The 19,046-nt window shown below is 47.6% G+C and overlaps 1 protein-coding gene across 1 annotated transcript in view; it reads left to right on the forward strand.

Moving 5' to 3' along the window:
• Positions 1 to 18,508, forward strand: part of LOC135827698 (uncharacterized) — a 53,904-nt gene extending 35,396 nt beyond the window's left edge. Inside the window, exons 22-27 of the mRNA XM_065340152.1 lie at positions 1,435 to 1,749; positions 11,081 to 11,164; positions 12,988 to 13,077; positions 13,409 to 13,498; positions 14,760 to 15,467; positions 18,399 to 18,508. Of these exons, the coding sequence (XP_065196224.1) occupies positions 1,435 to 1,749; positions 11,081 to 11,164; positions 12,988 to 13,077; positions 13,409 to 13,498; positions 14,760 to 15,467; positions 18,399 to 18,508 (1,397 nt within the window). The remainder of the gene's footprint in view (positions 1 to 1,434; positions 1,750 to 11,080; positions 11,165 to 12,987; positions 13,078 to 13,408; positions 13,499 to 14,759; positions 15,468 to 18,398) is intronic.
• The last annotated feature ends 538 nt before the right edge of the window (positions 18,509 to 19,046 follow it).

Here is a 19,046-nt window from a genome sequence, read left to right on the forward strand (position 1 = left end):
TCCAAACCTAGAGCAGACCAGTGCAGACCAATCAAACGCCCCTGTTCAAAACGCCCCTGTTCTGGATCCGACCAATCAAACGCGCCCCAAGAGACTACAACTATAAAGATACAAAGTTAATTTGTTCATCACATTATTATGTCGGCATCGTACGTTTTATTCATAGCTTGGTTAAGACTTTTTTCTCCGGGACTGCTTTAAGTGCAGTTGCGCTCGGTGAAAATAGACGCAAAGTGCAAAACTGGCTGCCCTGGATCAGTTCCGATTACATCATTGTATTGTACATGCGTACGCGGCCGCATTTGTCCCACTTCCACGGTGTCAATGGCCGCGCAAGTTGAAGGCACTAAATCTGCACGCTGGGCCGGGTCTCACCGAGAGCAACTGTACTGGGTAGAACCACTGAGTGGTTTGCAACAGTGGCGTACTGCTGGTCACTGAGGTCTGCCCAGCCACATGCAGCTTTAGGTATAGCCAGCATGCTGCTCATCGAGATGTTTGAGTAGCGGCAACCTTCATTCTTCGTATGCATAGAACATTTTTTTTCACTTTAACCTCTCGCCCCGGTTTTCGACATCGTTCTCCTTGTGTGTGTGTGTGTGTGTGTGTGTGTGTGTGTGTGTGTGTGTGTGTGTGTCTCGTGGGATTCACCGTCACAAGTGCTCAGCTGTACGGTCCTTACCTGTTGCCCAGCAGCCTGGGGCCCGTCACTGTGGAGTTTGTGACCGCTGGTTTCAAAGCGCTGGCGGTTTTGCAGTTCATCGTTGTGTGGAGCGTCAGACATCGGACGAAATACCAGCTGTTTCAACGAGATGCAGCCTGAATTTGGACTGCTGCCAGCACCATTGCTCGATCTGTGATCGCTGCATGAAGAGTCAGGCTGGTTTTAACCGCCATAATTGTACTCGAGGCAAACGACTGCGAAAGGACCAGAGGACTAATCTGCCCATTCAATGCAGCATATGTAACGAACGATTCTCCCGCCCGCAGGACCTCACCCGCCACCGAAGACAGAAACACTAGCTATGTGTAGAACGGTCCCCTTTCACCTCAATTATTCTCCTTGTTTCTTTTTTCTCGCTGTTGTCTCCCGCTTCTGGGAGCGACGTGGCCATTTTGTGGCAGTTGTACATAGTAGTAGTAGTAGTGTGTGTGTGTGTGTGTGTGTGTGTGTGTGTGTGTGTGTGTGTGTGTGTGTGTGTGTGTGTGTGTGTGTGTGTGTGTGTGCCCGGCAAATAGTCAGGGTAGGGCTGAAACGATCACTGCAAAGCGGTTATCGATTACCTTCTTTTTTTAGTTCATTGCACTGACACTGCTATCAGACAAGATTTCATTGAGTACGACTATAGAGTCCAGGGCACCTGTTATTCGAGTATATTTCATTACTAATGTACCTATTATCTGCCCACTACTGTATGTGCCCTTGTCCTGCAGCCAAGTGGCTCCATTACAACGACTCGGTATACGCCGCAGCCACGCCATCACTGAAACCCAACGTGACTGAGCAGTTTGCAGAGGAGGCATGTCAGGAGTACGGATTTCACCTCATAACCTATGACTGGCTGCAAGCACATGGCCATGTATTAAGAGAGCGCTGGCTAGATAGATTGGCTCTTCGGCACGCACCTTACCACGTCAAACCAATCCGAGTGAATGGCAACTCCCATTACATAACTGTAACGTTTAGAAATCGCAGTAATCCATTTCAAAATTCCACAATCAATCGCCACGCCAAAATCCTCTGTGTCAGTAAGTGATATTTATATTTTAGAGTGGTTTTATCAATGGTTGCCCCTGTGGAAGCAATATTTTATTCATCTGTGTCTGCAACCAACATAACGAAATAGCATATCATGTTGGTTGCGGACACAGAGGAATAAAACATTGCTTAATTTGCGCCTGTAATTTGCCTTATAAATGAAAGACCTCATCCCAACAAATGTTTCAAGAAGATTCCCAACCAAAATCACTTTTGCAGAGCGATTTCTTGGGTACTACCGGCCGGTGAGAAGGCATGCAATCTGTCGTTATGAAAATGCCTTGAGTGTCAACAGGTTTCGTCCAAACATATCTGTGCCATCATGACTTATACCAACAGGCATTGTGGCAATGCAGATTGGGACAACAGTAATTGTGCCAGTATAACATATGCCAACATCTGCTATGCCAATGTCTGCTGTGCCGAAATATAACTATAATGTAACACCCACAGCACCACCTACCTCCTCGACCCAGTCACTCAGTGTGGGATTTCTGAATGTGTGTAGTGTTCGGCGGAAGGTAGCAGTTCAAACGTTCATCTCAACACGAGGCATTCACGTTCTCGCGATAGCCGAGACATGGTTGACCCCGGATGTGTCCGATCAGGAGTTGTCCATCCCGCACTTCGAGCTATACAGAAGAGAAAGACCTGATCAGCGAGGTGGCGGAGTTGCTGTGTATTGTCATGAGTCACTGGCTTTTCGACAACGGGCCGATTTACAGCGCGAGCTAGAGATGCTGTGGCTGGAGATTCTAGCCCCTGGTCGACATGGAACGCTCCTCGGCTGCTGTTATCGGCCGCCAAATAGTTCTGCTGCCTACTGGACCACACTGGATCAGAACGTTGAGCAAGCTGTTCAGGGATGTCAGCAGTCCACTGTGGTACTTGGCGACTTCAATGTTGATTTTAGCAATCCAACTTCTCCATCTGCATCCCCTTTGTACAACATACTTTCCCACTACAATCTCTGCAATTATGTTACATCTCCAACTCGAGTCACGGCAACATCATCCACGATGCTAGATTTGTTCCTCTCATCCTCCCCATTGGATGGTACCTGTGAAGCAATACACTTAGACATAAGTGATCACTTTGCTGTGCTGGCCTGGTTGAGCATTCACACACACACCACCACGTGTCATCGTCAGTAAAAACCACCAGACGTCTCCCTCGAGTAAACTGGGACAGTTTCAGTATCGACCTCCAGAGGAAACAGCAGCAAGACTTTGATGCCCACAGCAATATCCATGATATGGTTCATTCTTTCACTTCTTCTATCATGTCCACACTAGACCAGTATGCACCATTGGTACCCCAGCGTAAACGCGCACGCCGCTCATGCCCCTGGCTGACTGATGAGTTTGTGGGTGCAGTTCGTAAACGCAATCATTTACACCAGCTCCTCGTGAGAGATCAAGCGAATGTACAATTGCGTGATCAGCATAGAGAAGCTCGGGCCATGGCACGTCGACTCGACAGGAAACTGCGCAACCAGTTCTTCACTGAACAATGCCGAACGAGTGACCAGCGCAAACTGTGGAGAGTGTTGAATGTTGTAACTGGCCGTCAAAAGAAAGTCCAGGTCCCACAGGCATCCTTACAGGATCTCAGTGAAACATCTCGTTGTGTCGTACATGACCCAGCACGTCCCATCACTCTGCAAGCTCCCTTGGGACCAACCCAACAATGTGGTTTCTCTGCTTTCCAGCCAGTCGCAGTTTCTGCCGTCGAGTCCTGTTTGAGTTCTGTGGACCCAAGTAAGGCGACTGGCAGTGATGGTGTGCCTGGCCTACTTCTACACAAGTTCTCCTCAATATTGGCACCCAATCTCACCAAAATTATCAACTATTCGCTCAGAACAGGCCAACTTCCTTCCACCTTCAAATCCTCACATGTCACCCCTCTGTTTAAGGGTGGCGACCCGACCTCACCTACAAACTATCGCCCAGTTTCCCTGCTACCCATCATCTCCCGGATTCCGGAGGCATTTGTAAAGAAACAGCTCACCACCTATCTCGAATCAGCCCAGCTTCAAACCACCAGCCAATTTGCCTATCGTAAACAACACTCCACAGAGGATGCACTTGTCCTTGCAGTCAACAGATGGTCTCTAGCCAAATCTCGACGAGAGTACACTGGAGTTGTGTTCGTAGATATGTCGAAAGCGTTTGATCGAGTTCAGCACAAGCGTCTTCTGACTGAACTCTTCTCTCTTGGCATATCTGGTACCCCACTCACTTGGTTTGCCGATTACCTCTCAGGCCGCTTCCAGCAGATCAGAGTTCAAGGGCATCTCTCTTCTGCCGTTTCTTGTTCTCGTGGTGTCCCACAGGGCAGCGTTCTTGGTCCCCTGCTATTTGTCTTGTACACTAGCACATTGAGCACGATCCTGCCACCGGCGGTAAACCACCAATAATTTGCGGACGACATTACTCTCGACTGCTCAGACACCGACCCCACTAAAGTATGCCGAACCCTCAGCCACGCCATCACAAGCCTCGCCACGTGGCTAAAAGATATTGGTTTGCTGCTGAATGCAGCAAAAACTCAGCTTTTCTTCATAAAGCCCCGTGGCGCAGATGACACACAGCCTGAGGTGTTCTGCCATGCTGACAAACTTGCTGTCACACCTTCGGCTAAGTATCTCGGGGTAATACTCGATGAGGAGCTGTCCTGGAAGCTCCACATTGCACACCTGAGCCGCAAGACTGCTAGGACCATTGGCCAGCTCTGGAGGCATGGTCAAGGACTCAGTTTGTGTGCAAGACGCACTTGGTTCCTTAGCATGGTCCTCTCTCAGCTATGGTATGGTTCGAATAGCTTTGTTCCTGGGTTTTCTGCCCAGTTGCTTGGACGTCTGGATAAGAGTTTCAAAGCCCGCATTCGTGCAACCTTGCAACAGCGCTTTCTCACCCCACCGCACCGCTTCTGGCACTTCTTAGTATTGTCAGCCTGACACACACATACACTCAGAAAGTTCTAATTTTTGTACACCGCTGTATCAATGGATATTGTAGCCCACTCCTACAGCAACTCTTTACAACGACTGCTCCAAACACCGGGCTAAACGATCAGCGCATCACTAGGGGCCAAGTTTCCAACTTGCTCCAAAGTCCCTTTCCTTCGCGGGCCTGCTGGTCGCTCGAGTATGATGTTTCACGGCAGTATTGCATGGAACGCCCTCTCGGCTGATGTAAGATCGATAACTGCTGCCGATCAATTCAAGAGAGCCCTATCTGATATTGACGTACTTAACTTGTAAACTCTATGCCAACAGTCCAACACCGCTCGCTGTACTTCATGTTCCCTGGACTGCTAAAAATTGTCCCCATCCAACAAAATCTGCCAATGTTCACACATAATTATATTCTTATGAAATGCTTCCACTACATTTTATTTGTTATCACAATTTAAAAAATCCACACAAATTGAGTGTCAGCATACACACAATGTCATAACAAACATTTCTATAATAATAATTATACCGCTTGCATGTCTTTATCTCTATACATTTCCTCATATAATTTCCTTCATCTTTCTGTGAGAACCGGACCTATAGGCCGGTAAGAAGGCAATCATGCCTGTGCAATTAGTGAAGTAAAATAAAAGTCAACAACAACTGTGCCGACACGTCCTTCACCAACATAATTATCCTGGGTCAACATGCCCGGTCCCCACATGTCCGGTCCCCACATGTCCGGTCCCCACATGTCCGGTCCCCACATGTCCGGTCCCCACATATCCGGTCCCCACATGTCCTGTCCCAACATGTCCTGTCCCAACATGTCCTGTGCCAACATGTCCCGTGCCAACACGTCCTGTGCCAACATGTCCTGTGCCAACATGTCCTGCGCAAACATATCTGTGCCAACGTGAACTGTGCCACACCCGTTTTCCACAAAAATATATCCGGATAGGCGTGTTCAGAATGTATGTTGCACTCTCTGAATTCATATTAATTTTTATTGTCATGGCATGATTCACTTCTTTGCATTGCATTACACTATACTGTAGTGTCTGCTGTGTGCGACACGTGCTAAACGGTTCTTTTCTTGCTCTCATTCCATGTAATAATTATATGGATGCGGGTGTCGTGATTATATCACGTGTTTTGTTGTACGAGCAGTGTGACCAGCTGATTGCGCATACTCGTCTGGCCTGGAAGTTTGGCTTCCGAGCTGAGTCTTTTGCAGAGTTGTTGTTCTAATGTAGTATTAGTATCCTAAAATATTTTATCAACAAGGGCATGTTCGATTGATGTGATCCGGTTCCCGATCCCGATCTTGGATCACTCGGATCCTCCCAGCTCCAATCGAACGATGGCTAGCACAGTTGGTCGTCGTAATGATGACGTACAAAAATGGCGATTGAAAGTTGCCAAGGTTGTCAAGGTACCGATCAATTTTTGTAATATATTTTGAAATTCAAATCTAAAAGCGTGAGCAAGCAGGGTTCTGTGATCATGTTGTCGCCTCCATGATAGGACCATTTCAAGTCCATAAAAAGCCGCTGTTCCACTTCCATTCCATTTCACGTGTAGCTTGTGAAGTTAGCTGTTGTTCTCCTTCCTCGTGGGGTCTTGTGCAGTTCCATTTTTCGGTACCAAGCATCATGGACGAAGGAGATAATGAGATTCGCTGACGGAAAATCTGTGTCGTAGTTGGCATTGTAGCTGTGGTAGTTGCCAGAATCCTGCAAAGTGAGGAGATACCGTCTGATTTGTTTGATGAGATTTGTGTACTGTCGCACCAACCTGGCTTCAATGGAGTCCTTGGATTTCGAACACCTCGACGTGTATCAGTTCCGCGGCAGAGGGTCTACGTCGAAGTTGTTGTGCCTCTGCAGTCTGATGCAGATTTCCGTCGACACTTCCGTTTGCACTGTGCAACAGTAGAAATTGTATGCACAAAGCTATCCCATTCTGTCCACATGGCTGTGCAGGGCAATGGAGGTCGGAAAGCCTATACCCGCGCGCAAGCAGCTTTTGGTTACTCTTTGGTGGCTTGGCACCATCAGAGAGGTGGCAGACAAGTTTGGTCTATCCAAATCGACAGTATGGCACAGCGTACGGCGTGTGTGTTTTGCCTTGCAGGACATGGCTCCGTTATTGATATGTTGGCCCCAGGGGCAAGGTGCAGAGAGGACGCAAGCAGAATTTCATTCAGCTCAGCACATCCGCGGCGTCATGGGGGCGCTTGATGGTTGCCATATCCCGATTGCAGCACCAAATGAGGCACCTGAGACATACCTGAACAGGAAAAATTCCATTCCGTTATTCTACAAGCAGTCTGCGACAGGAACCTGCTATTTACGGATGTGTATTGTGGCTGGCCTGGCTCTGTGCATGATGCCAGAGTATTCGAAAACAGTCCCCTGAAGCAGTTGGTCACTGAAGATGCTCGTCGTTTCTTTTCTGGAGAAGCCTTTATCGTTGGAGATTCTGCGTACCCATTACAGCCGTAGCTGATGACTCCCTTCAGGGATGATTGTCACCTCACAGCAAGTCAGACCAATTATAACTTCAAGCACTCGTCAACACGGATGTGTATTGAAAGAGCTTTCGCATTGCTGAAAGGAAGATGGAGGCAACTCAAGTATCTAAATATTGTGAATGTTGAGAACGCCACCCATATCACGTAGTATTTTCAACCAAACACCGGTGCCGCAGACAAGCGCAACCGAATTGTGGATCTCATTGCTTAACAGAGGAAGGCTGACTTTCACAATTGTTGACTTTCTACTACTCACTTCGCATAATTCTGCTGTATTTGAGTAGGGTCCTCATTTCTTTCCACACTCTACCTTCCATGCAACTGTTCTCAAATCAAAGCATGTGTGAAAAGCTTTTGGGTGCCAGCTACTGACTGCAGAGAATGGCAAGGAATAGTGTCGTGCAAGTAGGCAGTAGTGTGTGATTGGTAGTCTTCCCTGCCACCCCATGCTTTATCGCAAACCGCGTCACACATATACGCAACCAGAAGATCATACTCGATATTGCGTAGGTAGTACTTTCTCATTATAGGCAGTGAAATAAGCACAAACTCGAGTATCTTGAATGATACATCATTGAGAGAGGGATACATAATAATTATAGATGCAAAGTATCATCACCGATTCATTGGTGTGTGTGTGTGTGTGTGTGTGTGTGTGTGTGTGTGTATGTGTGTGTGTGTGTATGTGTGTGTGTGTGTGGGTGTGTATGTGTGTGTGTGTGTTTGTGTGTGTGTATTTGTGTGTGTGTGTGTGTGTGTGTGTGTGTGTGTATGTGTGTGTGTTTGTGTGTGTGTGTGTGTGTGTGTATGTGTGTGTGTGTGTGTTTGTGTGTGTGTGTGTGTGTGTGTGTGTGTTTCTTAATAATGCGGTGTGTGTGTTCTCTTGAGAGAGGAGGAAGCAGTTTTTGGAGCTCCGAACTCTTCTTTCTTCGTAGTGAGTTTAGGGCCACAGGCTGGCTCCTGGCTTCTGCCAGGGCCAGCCCTGGTGAGTAGAAAACACTTAGTGACGCGGTGTTAGACAAGGCAGTCTTCATCTTGCTGCCGCGGAGGAGGAAAATTCAGCGTTGACGACATGGCCACTTCGGATGTGACCACTCGCGCTGACCCTCTTTCGCCTGGGTGTAGAGGTCTTGCAAACCCTCGCCCAGAGTCTTTCCACTCGCGTGCACCAGCGGCTCGAAAGGTTGTTCTGTCTCTGGGAACGTGGAACGTCAGGACTCTTGTCGACACTGACGGAAATTTGAATACGGCGTCCAAAGCAAAAAAATCAAGGAAAGTTTGTTCGAATATTCGCGAGGAGAGAAAAATTGACCTTGTGTGTCGTCAGCTCAAAAAGTATGGAATGGACATCGTTGGCCTCCAGGAGACGCTTTGGTTTGGCTCTCATCAATATACTGTCGGAGATTGCTTAGTTCTGACAAGTGGTCGCCAAACACCGACTACATCGCGGCGTTCAATAGCAATTATAACCCGTGGGAATGCGCCGTCACGTCAGTCGTTGGGTCCTGGTGCCGCTTCCCGGAGACAGCGCTAATCCAAGAGCTGCCCCGTATGGGGCCACTTAGCCAGTCATGGCAGTGGAGAAGAAGGAAGGAAGGTGTGTGTTTGTGTATGTGTGTGTGTGTGTGTGTATGTGTGTGTGTTTGTGTGTGTGTGTGTGTGTGTATGTGCATGTAGCATTGGATGTTATGTAGAAACACATGCTGTATTCTTCACAAACTCACAATAGATACATAAATAAATAGTACTTCGAAGTATGCCTCTACTGCTTTGCAAGCCATTTGACAGCTGCAGTAAGGTCGCCAAATATTGCCATCTGGTCGTTGTGCTTATGCTCTTGCCAGGTTTGATCTTCACATTTCGTCTGCTTGAGCCATTCCAGGGCGTCACTGGACTGCCCCCCAGACCGCTTTCTCCTCTTCTTTACGCCTGTTGTGTATCGGTAGAAAGACTTTTCATGGCTCTTTTTGTTGTGGTCCTTTCGTTTATTTTGGTTTGTTTTGCGTTCTGCTTTGACTGGTTTTGGTTGCATGTATAGTTTGTACGTGATCCAAGTAACGGTTACGTCATTGTCATACGTTGTGTTTTGTTGCGCGCATGCTCATATGCTGCCATAAATGTTAGTCTTTTTCTTCAGTTTTCAGTTTACCTCGTCGTGTCCGGTCTTCTTGTCTGTCCGTCTCCGTCTTGTCAAGAAATTATGTAGAACTCTTAGTTCAGTTTCGTTGTTGTGTGTGGTGGGTCGGATGGCCAGGGAGGCTGGGCCCCTGACGCCTGGACAACATGTGCGTGTGCACAAAAACGCCCTTCTCCTCATCATTAGCGGCAGGGGTTGCCACGGCTGCTGATGCACCTGCTGTAGCATTGAGACGGACTGGAGTAGCTTGCGGTGTGGTCGGAGCGGATGATACTCTTGCTTCACCATCCTGATTGTCCTCCGAATCCGACAATTCAACTGGACGCTTTGGGGGTCTGGTGACAGGAACCAGCATTTTGGGTGGATGTTGGGCTTCCAACCAAACGTAGCATTAATTTCATCATAGAAAGCAGGCGGCTGTTTACGGTCAGCCCCAGTTTTTTGCTGCAAATCCACATAGGCTTTGTACGCTTTCATCAGGTTTTTCCATCTGTTTTCACATTGTTCTGCAGACGGATGTAGTTCCTCGTCCGGGAATGTTACTGCAATTTGCTGCGAAATCCGGTTCCACACACTCTTTTTCCTCCAGTTGATGTCTTGAAACAAGCCGTTGTTTTCAGACCGTGCCGAAATTAGTTCCAGCGTCAGCCGTCTTGTCCACTGGAAGCCAGGCCTACGATCTTGGCCACTGGGCTGAGGGGGCTTTGACGCAAGACTTTCAGCTGCCATTGTCAGGAACGAGAAAAATAAAAGTTAATAATAATAATAATAATAATAATAATGAGGGAGGTAGTGAATACTACTCGTGTTGAGTGCTTTTTATATGCGAGGAAAAGTTGTCCCTCACGTCATTCTCGCCATGCTAGGATCATCTCTCCGGTCTGGTCCGGCCATGTTTGCAATTTCGGTGCCAATCTGGGCAATTTGCCGCCCAATAAGCCGCAGTTGTAGAAGCAGTAACAGCAAACATTGGAGTGAGTTGATTTGGAAGGAAGCACAAATGGAAGAAAGTGAAAGCTCCACGTGTTCATGGCCCAAGTGAAAAGGGCTCTCACAGGTTCCGTATCTCCATATGTTGAATTTCGCTGTACATGTGGGCTATTTTCCGCCCAATGAGCCGCAGTTGAAGAAGCAGCAACAGCCAGAATTGGAGTGAGTTGAATCGGAACGAAGCATAAACGGAATAATGTGAAACTCCACGTGTTGATGGCCCGAGTGAAAAGGGCTCCCGATCCCACGGGTTCCGTATCTCCATGTCCATATGTGTTGAATTCCGCTTCAAATGTGGGCTAGTTGCGGCATAATGAGCCGCAGTGGTAGAAACCGCAATAACAGCCAAAATTGGAGTGAGTTGAATTGGAACGAAGCACAAATGGAAGAAAACGAAACTTCCCCGTCGACTGTTGGTGGCCCGAGGGAAACGAGCTCCATGGGGGATCCAACGGGTTCCGCATCTCCATATGTTGAATTTCGCTGCCACTCAGGGCTGTTTGCCAACAAAGGATACGCAATGGTTGAAACGGTAAACCCAAAAATAACAAAGGAATGAAACAACCAAACTTTTGCTGTGCAAGGCGTGAGGAAAGGCATTTCATTTGCCACTCAATTCAGTGTGTTGTGATGCTGCGAACATTCAAGTGTAGCGAACTGTGAGCGAGTGATGCCTTTTGTGTTGTCTTTTCTGCGCAGAGCACTGTGCTAATGGCGTTCTGGCCCAGGACCTGAGTTGCAAGTGCAACCGCACTGTCTTCTATGGAGAATACTGTGAAAAGGGTAAGACTGCAGGATAAACTGTCTAAGTCTGTGTGGATTATACATGTACTACAATGGAAAAACCCACTGGTGAACGGGGTATACTGATGTCTTTATTTCAGGACCAACAAAATCCGCGTGTGGCTTATACTCGAGTGCAGCTTAATTAAGGCCGATTCCCAATACCACTTTCTGCGACGCGACTTGCGACAGTTGCGACTAGAAACTGCCTCTCCCGAGCTGTCGTGTACAGTCGCAAGGCACCTGTCGCAGAAGTTGAAGAAAGTTCAACTTTTGCGACATGTGACGTTCGACATGCACAAATGGAGTACACTTTCTACCCTGGGTGCACATGCAGTGCACGTGCATAGTACTACTACACGGGTGTTTGCAGTGCATGAACTCTGGCCAGTCGTCCCCGTACGCAAAATGCGTACGCATTCGGATCTACCGTACATTTCCTCGTGTTTTGGGCGAAACTGAGCGGTATGACGCGGTCGAATTGGGCCTGAATTTGCCCTGAACCAGCCGCTATCGAAGTAAAATTAGGCGTTTTGAAGGCTACACGGGAACGCTGCGGCCATGTCTTCTTTCCTGCGTCGTTTGTTTGAAAATCGGAGTGTTTTTGAGCTCGTAGTTTCGTCTTCGTTGTGGAATGGCCGTGCGTACATTCTCCTTGGAATTACCCATGTCACACCCCCGTTTCTTACATTACTAGGATTTTTGCCGGCAGCCACGATAGTTGTTATCCCAGCTTCCATATGTCCTTTCATTGAACAGCCAAACGAAACTTTGTGGAGTGGGGGTCTCAAGTTTGTCACGTTGAGTTGTACACAACAACCACATAAACACCTCAAAGAACCAAAAACCAAGTGAGCAAAGTACTTCAACGTTTCGCTTTTGCCTGGTCTGCTGTGAAGATGGAGACTTCTACTCGGTAGCAGATACTCGTATCAATAAGCTGGGAGGGAGAGCGTGGCCAGTAAAATGTTAGGATAAAAAGAGCCACATTCTCTCTCGGAAAAGGTCGTCGTTCCAACACACTTGCTCTACCCAGATCTGTAGAAGGCTAGATTTTTCATGCACGTGCGAGATTCGCATCCGCCGCGCACATAGCCAGAGTCGAAATTTTTTACTCTCGGATTTGCCGGCATCTTGACGAGTGGCCTCTGCACACTAGTGCATAAGGATTTCGCATACATGAAAAAAAGATTGTGAGCTGTGTGTCACTGTCACGGCTTGTCGCAGCTCGTCGCAGGTTCCACAAGTCGCATGTCGCGTTGCTAGAAGTTGTATTGTGAATCGGCCTTTATACTCGAATGTGGATTTTACTCTGGAAAATACTGTACATAACCAGGTGCTGATATCATGACCGCATTTCCACACCCAGATTTTTTGCCACGAAATGCAGCTACCTACCCTATAGTTTGGAAGCTTGCACATCATTGGGAACCTGATGAAGGCAATTTGCCGAAACGTTGGAATAATTGTTGTGAAATGAGTTGAACTATTGCAGTGTTAATGGAAGAGAGCGTGTGGGCTCTACTCTCAACTGTTTATGAAAATGCAGGAAGCCTCCCAACTTTTACTACCCTATCTATCGCCGTTAATTGATTTGACCATCGCAGAATAGGCCTCACCCTAATTCTTTGGGGTTGAACTAGTGATGTGTGGCTTTTATATTCTGGGAAGTCTGGTGCTGGGACAGTCTGGCTCCTACACTGGTAACTTGTTTGTGGTTCAATTGCTCCCTTCATGCTTCTCATTGCATAGCATGCCGTGATGCTTTCCCTTGCCATTCCCTGCTCTTGTTGCGCATGCATGAACATATCGTATCTCTACAGACGACTGCAAGTGCTTGAACCAGGGTCAGTGTGACAACGAGGGTAAATGCATCTGCCCGACAAGATTCTACGGAGAACATTGCCAACTCGGTAGGTAGCAAGATATTCATTTTTGTCAATGCAAACAGTTATTTTCGCTGATTGCATATAAGGCTGAGGTTGTGATCGTTTCTTCATACCCTGATCCAGATCCAGACCCACTACTACTATAATCATTCCGTTTGAATGTGGTGGATCTCCCCCCCCCCCAGTGCACCTGGGGTGTTGCGTAATCTGGATGTTTAAAAAAAAATGCTTTGACGTGTCGCACCCGATGATGATCATGAATCATGTACTAACCATGCTGTGCTGTTCTGTTGCTATTTTTGTTGTGCACTGAAACAATATGTACGTCATGCACTGCACGCAATAACTGCTGCAGAGTGCAGAACATGTCTGAACCAGGGTCGCTGTAATGAAGACGGCACCTGCACCTGCGCTAAAGGATGGATTGGTGACCGGTGCCAGACTGGTGAGTGTCTACTTAATGAAGCGAATACGCTGCATTCCTTCGACGTGCGTACTGCATGTTGCAGTTACATTTCTTTCGCTTTGTAAATCTATGTCCAGTGAAAGTAATGCCATGTGTTCGGATTACAGTCCGCATTTTTAACACTCCTAATTTACACCCCCCAAAAAATAAAAGGTCTGTGCTGCTCACACTCCAGTGGTTAAAATTAATACACCACGATGTAAAGGGTGGATGGGTATAATCTGGGCACGGATAATACTCAGGTACGGCGATTACTCTGGAAAGTATGGTACATTGTAGTAGTTAATTTGCCTGTCGTCGGTTGGACTAGTTGAGCCAACTTGCATGCATGAATGCCGGTCATCGGCCCCAGCAACTTCTGGTCTCCTGGCTTGTTGCAAAATGCCCATTTTGTGTCACCCGGGAAACATAAGCGGGACTTGATCACAGCGGATCTTGAGAAGTGGAGTGTCCCTGCCTCATTAATATCATCAAGAGACCATAATCCCGCAGAGTGCGCAACTAGGATGGGGTTGTGGGACGGCGTAATCCGTGATTTATGTCATGTTTGGGTCGGACTTGCGTCATTGCGTCGACGCGGTCAACCACGGTTCACACTTTCCCTACTCATGATGTCACACTATGACGTTCAACACGGATTTCGTCCCAGATCTGATCAGTGAAGTTGCGCACTCTGGAGGATTATGGATTCTTGATATAATGGTTTGACCTTGCTTGCAGCCGCCGTGAATGGTTTGTCGATGATGTAAGCCGAGTAGATTTATGTCAGGGAAATGCAAATTTTCTACTCCACTGGCTGAGTGGAGTGAGCTTTCCCCAGTGGTCACTAGAACAGGTTGGAACTACAGGCACACTACATCGCCTGATGTGAGTTTTCGCCATCACCAGACCCTATAGAACGGGTAGCCAGTCCGTTGTGGATGTTGGATGGGATGTGTTCTGGTCCAATGGATTGAAATAATCAGCTCCTACTCAAGCCCGTCCAGTATCTCGACATAAAGAACAGTATTGGCCTTGGATTTACAAGCCAAAAGTCTGCTCCATCTGTCATGCCGTGCCCCTCAAAGACTGTGAAAGTCCCTAAATAGTACCTCACATCTTTTTTTCTCGATGTCTGCTGCGGGCATAATTTGCATGCTGCACACGTTTTTCTTTGGGAGGTTCGTAGACTGATTTCTTACTGTTATGCCAATGTCTGGCATACTGACCAATGTTGTTGTTGTGTGTTGGTTTAATGTAGGGTGTGCGGACACGGACCCATGCTGCGTGAACAAGGGCATCGTGACACGCCGGGATCAGGTCTGCCGTGCCGCCACCAGCGACTGTGACGTGGCGGAGTACTGCGACGGCGAGAATGCCACATGTCCACAGGACCTGACCGCACGCAACGGCTGGCCTTGCTCCAATAGTCATGCATCCTGCTGGAGCGGAGTTTGCCAATCACGAACTGGCCAGTGTCAGAGTGTCTGGAACGATATGGATCAAGGGTCAGCTCATGAGGATTGCTTCGCAATCATGAACGTTTTTGGAGAACGTACGGGTAACTGTGGTTTCAAATCGTCCAATTCCACCCCAGGAACCTATGCAGCCTGTGCGGCTGGAGATGCCCTATGTGGTAGTTTGTTCTGCCTTCCAGTTGCTCGAAAGAACCAACCCAGTAGTGATGTTCTGTCAAAAACCGTTCCCGTACGCGGTGATGGCGGTATAATCAGGTGCAATGGTTTGTACGCGTCCCCGCCAAGAAGCCACGATGACCCATCGCTCGTGAAGGACGGAACACGCTGTGATGCCAGCGGCACTAACAAGGACCTCGTGTGCCACAAGCAACGCTGCGTGGACAAGTCTCGAGTCACCAGTCAGTGTTCGGTCGATGCTGACAGCGGCAAAGAGTGTGGTGGAGTCGGTGTCTGTACAAATGTAACAACCTGCCTTTACCAACCCACACCTGGCAAGTTTTTATTTTTTTCACTGAATACCACAGAACCATCAGATGCTGCACAGCGGGGGCGGTGGCATATTGGGTGGAAGTGGGGGTGGGGCAAAAGTAAATCCTCAAACCAAAGGTCTCGGAATCATCGTTACTAACTTACCAACCTAGTGGGCATTTTCAATTCATTTTTAGTTTCTGTACGTCCACGGTGCGTTTGGTTGATACGATCTAGAACAGGATCGAACAGCTGGTGCACATGGCGCAGCCCCATGCTAACTACACGGTACTCTAGAAACAGAGCACATTTTCGTGAAAAAAATATGCCAAACTTAGTACATACTTCAAAATGTTTATGTGTCACCATGGTGACAGTGTACGGTACGACGAGTCCAACCCTAAAGTGTGTGCACGTGATCATTTGGGACCAAAATCGATGTTCCCGCCAGGTCTCACAGTGAAAAAGTGAAACTGGTCGGTTTGCTCCGGCCTTGAGGCCGGAGCACATTTTCGTGAAAAAAATATGCCAAACTTAGTACATACTTCAAAATGTGTATGTGTCACCATGGTGACAGTGTACGGTACGACGAGTCCAACCCTAAAGTGTGTGCACGTGATCATTTGGGACCAAAATCGATGTTCCCGCCAGGTCTCACAGTGAAAAAGTGAAACTGGTCGGTTTGCTCCGGCCTTGAGGCCGGAGCAAGCAGAACATGTTCTGGCCGACCGAGAACAGGTGCAGTGCCAACCAAACGCGCTGTTCTGGTGAATCCTGTTCTAGGTCGTACCAACCAAATGCGCCCCCAGTTGGCATATGGATGCGATGTGCTACAGATCTTGGCTCTCAAACTATTGCTGCTACATGCAATGTACAAGCAACAAAATAGCCGTCACGCCTTTTTGAGAGCTGCCTTACTGCGTGTGAGCAAAACTCTGTATCCTCCAACCAAAATTTTCATCGGCTCACGTACTCAACGTAGAATGGTCATTCAAAGTCCTCAGATTCCTGAGGCTCAAGCTATTCTGACCTCTACTTTGCACGAGCCATGCAACCATGAGCTACAGGGAACGTCCCCTTTCTTGGGCATGCTGTTCACAGACGTGCCTCACACGCAATTTGTAAAAAAAAATGGTCGTATCTGTGGTTCACTCTTTGGCGCTATTACTGTCCTTGAAATCGGAACAGGCCCGGCCAAAAGCGGTATGGTTGACAGGTATACTAACCACTGAGCTATGGATATGGTTACGCGTGGATACACGGAATTCGCAAAACAACTTCGTAGCACGTCCTGTGGTACTGCGCTGTAGGACTGTTTGTCAGGATGGTTCATGTGCAGTGCGAGCGCAGAAGGACCGGAAGTTGTGTGCGGATTGGATCACGTTTTCCAGTTTGAATTTTCTTCACATCGCGAATGTTCGAGCTGGGAAGGCAGAAGAACAGAGGTTCGAATATTCAGGGGTTTTCAGTTCGAATATTCAGGGTTTTCAGCCCTAACGCAAACCCAGATTTTGCAATTTCACGAGAGTTTTAAAAGCCTCAGTACAGCTCCTGAAAAGAGTTTTTTTGAGTAATAACGATACGGTGGCGAAGACATAACTTAAATACCCAGAGAAATGGTGGTAGCTACTAGTTACTAACAAGAGTAGATAAACAAGAGTGCGCAACTCCGGATCTCTCCTGCACAATCTGCAGATACCCCCGGCCACTGCAGAATTTTTGTGGACGTCACCTTTTTTCAGAGAAACGCGCATTTTGCCGCAGAGCAGTGCAGAGTAGGCAAAGCCCGATTTTGCCAGTGAAGCTTCGATATTTTGCCCCAAAATTTTGCTTTATCATTGTTAATATTTTGCTTTCATTTTGCCAGGCCACTCGATATTTTGCTCCCTTTTTGCCCCAAAAAAATTCAAGTCACGTGTTGCTAAAACTGTGCGAAATTGAGTCACGTGCACCATGTAAGTGTAAAATCTCCCAATGTCCAGCGAACACACCGACATTTTGCTCCGTTTTGCTAGCAAATTCCCTTTCAGAATTCTTCGATATTTTGCTAGCATAATTGCTAGCAAAATCGGGCTATGACTAGTCTGGGGCACGTGCTGGGCACTGGCCTTGTAGTGTAAGTCCGGCCAAGAGCACGAGGGAAAAGTTTCCGAAAGACTCGCAGCGCGTGCGTCGTCGAAAAAATTACTTCAACAAAAAATTCCGCCGTGGGCCTACCCATCCGTGAGTTGCACACGCTTGTTTATTTACTCTTGATGGCAAGCGGACCGAGCTCGGGGACAACCTTCCGGGTTTTGAGCTGACTGCATAGGCAGGAGCACCTGTGACCTCAGAGTTGAGGAAAATCCTAATTTTCGGTGCCATCTGTATCGTAACTTGTTAGGGCCCGGTCACACATGCACTCGAAAGTAGTGGATGCGCTAAAGCGACGTCGCAGGAGCGAACAATACCATGGCAACGGTTTCGCTTCAGCCGAAAGCACCACGGTCTGCTATATAAGGACTTACTACAAGAAATTTGTATCCGTATGATGCCCATGCAACAAAAATGCGTGCAAGATGGTCATTGACCTCGTCTATTCTCCGTACCGTATGCACCACAGCCCACTTTACTCTCATTTTCCGCCGAAGTAGGAGTTTGCCCTGTTTGTATGCGTGACCATATACATGTGGTTTCTCTGGAGCGACACCAGCCTCGCTGTCGCAGAACCTCCACGCCGAAGCGAACCCCAGTGCACGTGGGACCGGGCCCTAAGTGTTCCCCTCTCAAATATCACCCTTAGCACTTTGAGTTCAGGAGAGCAATATGGTACAAAAAAATTGAAGATCTAAACTCAAAATGCTGGTGGGTTTCCATAGTAATTTTTGAAATCAGATTTTGCGAAGAGGAGATGGTATGCTGTTGTCTGCTTTGCTGAGATGCTTGCGTGTGCCATCTCTGTTTCTCCGCAACAGAGAGCAACGAGTCCGCTAACACTACCCAGGCTGCTACACCCACGACCAGTTACTCAATAACCAAACCAACGAGCGACCCAGCCACAACTACTCCAACCGAAGTTGTCTAATAGAGTGACGGTGATGAACAGTGCAGTGCATGAAGTGTCAGGAATTGTAACTAGTTACTCATAAACCGGGGGGAATACTACCGACAGGACTAACCTGGTGCCCTTCCACTTACCCACCCATCTTCCATAGCATCCACAATTCGGTCCAGGAAACTCGACAGGCACATGCAGTCGGTGTTACTCCAACGGAACTTTTCCAGGACGTGAAGAGCCTAGCTAACCAAGTGTGTTTCCAGTCCTGATAATTTCCTCCCATTGTAAATTTCAAATCTGCAATTTCAGATTAGTGAAAATCTGAGGCAGACCGATATCCCATAACCCGCTACGGCTGAGTAATTATGTCGTATTTTAATTAGTAATTATGCATCTATTATTAGCAAGATGATGAGGGCAATAATAGATTTATCCCGACATAGCATACCTTAACTGGTTTAGCTTTGTTGTTGTGTATTGTACTAGCACATAGTATATACATAAGTCGTCTACATTACTTCTCTATAAACCGATGTTTTCAGTTGTTACTTAGTCTTTTAATGTG

The sequence above is a fragment of the Sycon ciliatum genome, chromosome 11 (assembly GCF_964019385.1).
Source record: "Sycon ciliatum chromosome 11, ocSycCili1.1, whole genome shotgun sequence".
Taxonomy (NCBI): Eukaryota; Metazoa; Porifera; class Calcarea; order Leucosolenida; family Sycettidae; genus Sycon; species Sycon ciliatum.